Genomic DNA, 2,500 nt, shown 5'->3' with positions numbered 1-2,500 from the left:
ACTACAATGAGTCTATACTGAACTACAATGAGTCTATACTGAACTGCAATGATCTATACTGAACTACAATGATCTATACTGAACTACAATGATCTATACTGAACTACAATGATCTATACTGAACTACAATGAGTCTATACTGAACTACAATGATCTATACTGAACTACAATGATCTATACTGAACTACAATGAGTCTATACTGAACTACAATGATCTATACTGAACTACAATGAGTCTATACTGAACTACAATGAGTCTATACTGAACTACAATGAGTCTATACTGAACTACAATGAGTCTATACTGAACTAATGAGTCTATACTGAACTACAATGATCTATACTGAACTACAATGATCTATACTGAACTACAATGATCTATACTGAACTACAATGAGTCTATACTGAACTACAATGAGTCTATACTGAACTACAATGATCTATACTGAACTACAATGAGTCTATACTGAACTACAATGATCTATACTGAACTACAATGATCTATACTGAACTACAATGAGTCTATACTGAACTACAATGAGTCTATACTGAACTACAATGAGTCTATACTGAACTACAATGATCTATACTGAACTACAATGATCTATATTATACTGAACTACAATGATCTATACTGAACTAATCAGTCTATACTGAACTACTCTCTTTATCTGCTGGACAGATAAAGAGCAATAATAAAGTAGATTTTCTCCTTTGTTGTGTCGCTGAAAAAAGCCACTTTAGTGTGACAATTTTGTTAAAATTATGTGGCCTGTGATGATCGGGTCCAAAGTGACCGTGGCGAAAAATTATAGTTCACAAGCTGTGTTCACATTAGCTCTCTCATTGTAAATGAATAGACTGTAATAGACTAACCCTAACACTGAATGAATAGACTCCAAACATGCTTCCGCCTCCTAAAAAGGTATCCACCCACATCACACAGAAACTGTCTGTTCCGCCCTCTTGCTATCGCCCTCTTGGCCCTCACTGACGGGTAACATGTTGTAAAGTGTTGTAAAGTGTTGTAACCTGTTGTAAAGTGTTGTAAAGTGTTGTAACGTTCCCAGGCGTGCCTCTGCCCCTCACTGCAGGGCTCCTGAGCCCCAGAAATCCGCCTCCAAACCCCCAGAGGATCCGGGTCTTCGCTCCAACCACTACGACCCTGACGAGGACGAGGAGTCCTACAGGAAGCAGCTGTCCTACTTCGACAGGCGGAGCTTCGACAGCAAGGCCTTAAGCTCCGCCTCCGTAGGCCTCAACCGCTTCCACGAGCTCAGCAAGCCTACCCAGCTGGCCTACCCTTATAGCAGGTACTGTCCTATAGGTCTACTGGCCTACTGCCCAGCTGGCTTACCCTTAGGTAGGTAGGCCTACACTCCACCCTTATGCAGGTAAGCCTACACTCTACCCTTATAGCAGGTAGGCCTACACACCTACCCTTATAGCAGGTAGGCCTACACCCTTACCTACCCTTATAGCAGGTACTATCCTATAGGCCTACTGGCCTACTGCCCAGCTGGCTTACCCTTAGGTAGGTAGGCCTACACTCTACCCTTATAGCAGGTAGGCCTACATCTCTACCCTTATAGCAGGTAGACCTACACTCACACCCTTATAACAGGTAGGCTTACACCCTACCCACATAGCAGGTAGGCCTACACCCCTACCTACCCTTATAGCAGGTAGGTCTACACCCCTACCCTTATAATAGGTAGGCCTACACTCTACCCTTATAGCAGGTAGGCCTACACTCTACCCTTATAGCAGGTAGGCCTACACTCTACCCGTATAGCAGGTAGACCTACACCCCTACCCTTATAGCGGGTAGACCTACACTACCCTTATAGCAGGTAGACCTACACTCCACCCTTATAGCAGGTAGGCCTACACTACCCTTATAGTAGGCCTACACTCTACCCTTATATGCCTACACTCCACCCTTATGCAGGTAAGCCTACACTCTACCCTTATAGCAAGTAGGCCTACACCCCTACCCTTATAGCAGGTAGGCCTACACCCCTACCTACCCTTTTAGCAGGTAGGCCTACACTCTACCCTTATAGCAGGTACTGTCCTATAGGCCTACTGGCCTACTGCCCAGCTGGCTTACCCTTATAGCAGGTAGGCCTACATATACCCTTATAGCAGGTAGGCCTACACTCCTATTATAACAGGTAGGCCTACACCCCTACCCTTATAGCAGGTAGGCCTACACTATACCCTTTTAGCAGGTAGGCCTACACCCCTACCCTTATAGCAGGTAGGCCTACATCCCTACCCTTATAGCAGGTAGGCCTACACTATACCCTTATAGCAGGTAGGCCTACACTATACCCTTTTAGCAGGTAGTTCTACACCCCTACCCTTATAGCAGGTAGGCCTACACTATACCCTTATAGCAGGTAGGCCTACACTATACCCTTATAGCAGGTAGGCCTACATCCCTACCCTTATAGCAGGTAGGCCTACACTATACCCTTATAGCAGGTAGGCCTAC

General features: G+C 44.9%; 1 protein-coding gene across 1 annotated transcript in view; it reads left to right on the top strand.

Annotated features, from left to right (window-relative positions):
• The window catches only part of tjp1b (tight junction protein 1b), a gene marked incomplete at both ends in the record, with an annotated part of 186,756 nt that overhangs the window by 169,956 nt on the left and 14,300 nt on the right, over positions 1-2,500 (top strand). Inside the window, one exon of the mRNA XM_080736219.1 lies at positions 1,095-1,313. Coding sequence (XP_080592345.1) covers positions 1,095-1,313 — 219 coding nt within the window. The remainder of the gene's footprint in view (positions 1-1,094; positions 1,314-2,500) is intronic.

Source organism: Nannobrachium achirus (genome assembly GCF_963921795.1).
Source record: "Nannobrachium achirus genome assembly, chromosome: 11".
Classification (NCBI taxonomy): Eukaryota; Metazoa; Chordata; class Actinopteri; order Myctophiformes; family Myctophidae; genus Nannobrachium; species Nannobrachium achirus.
This window is presented reverse-complemented; position numbering and strand designations above follow the sequence as displayed.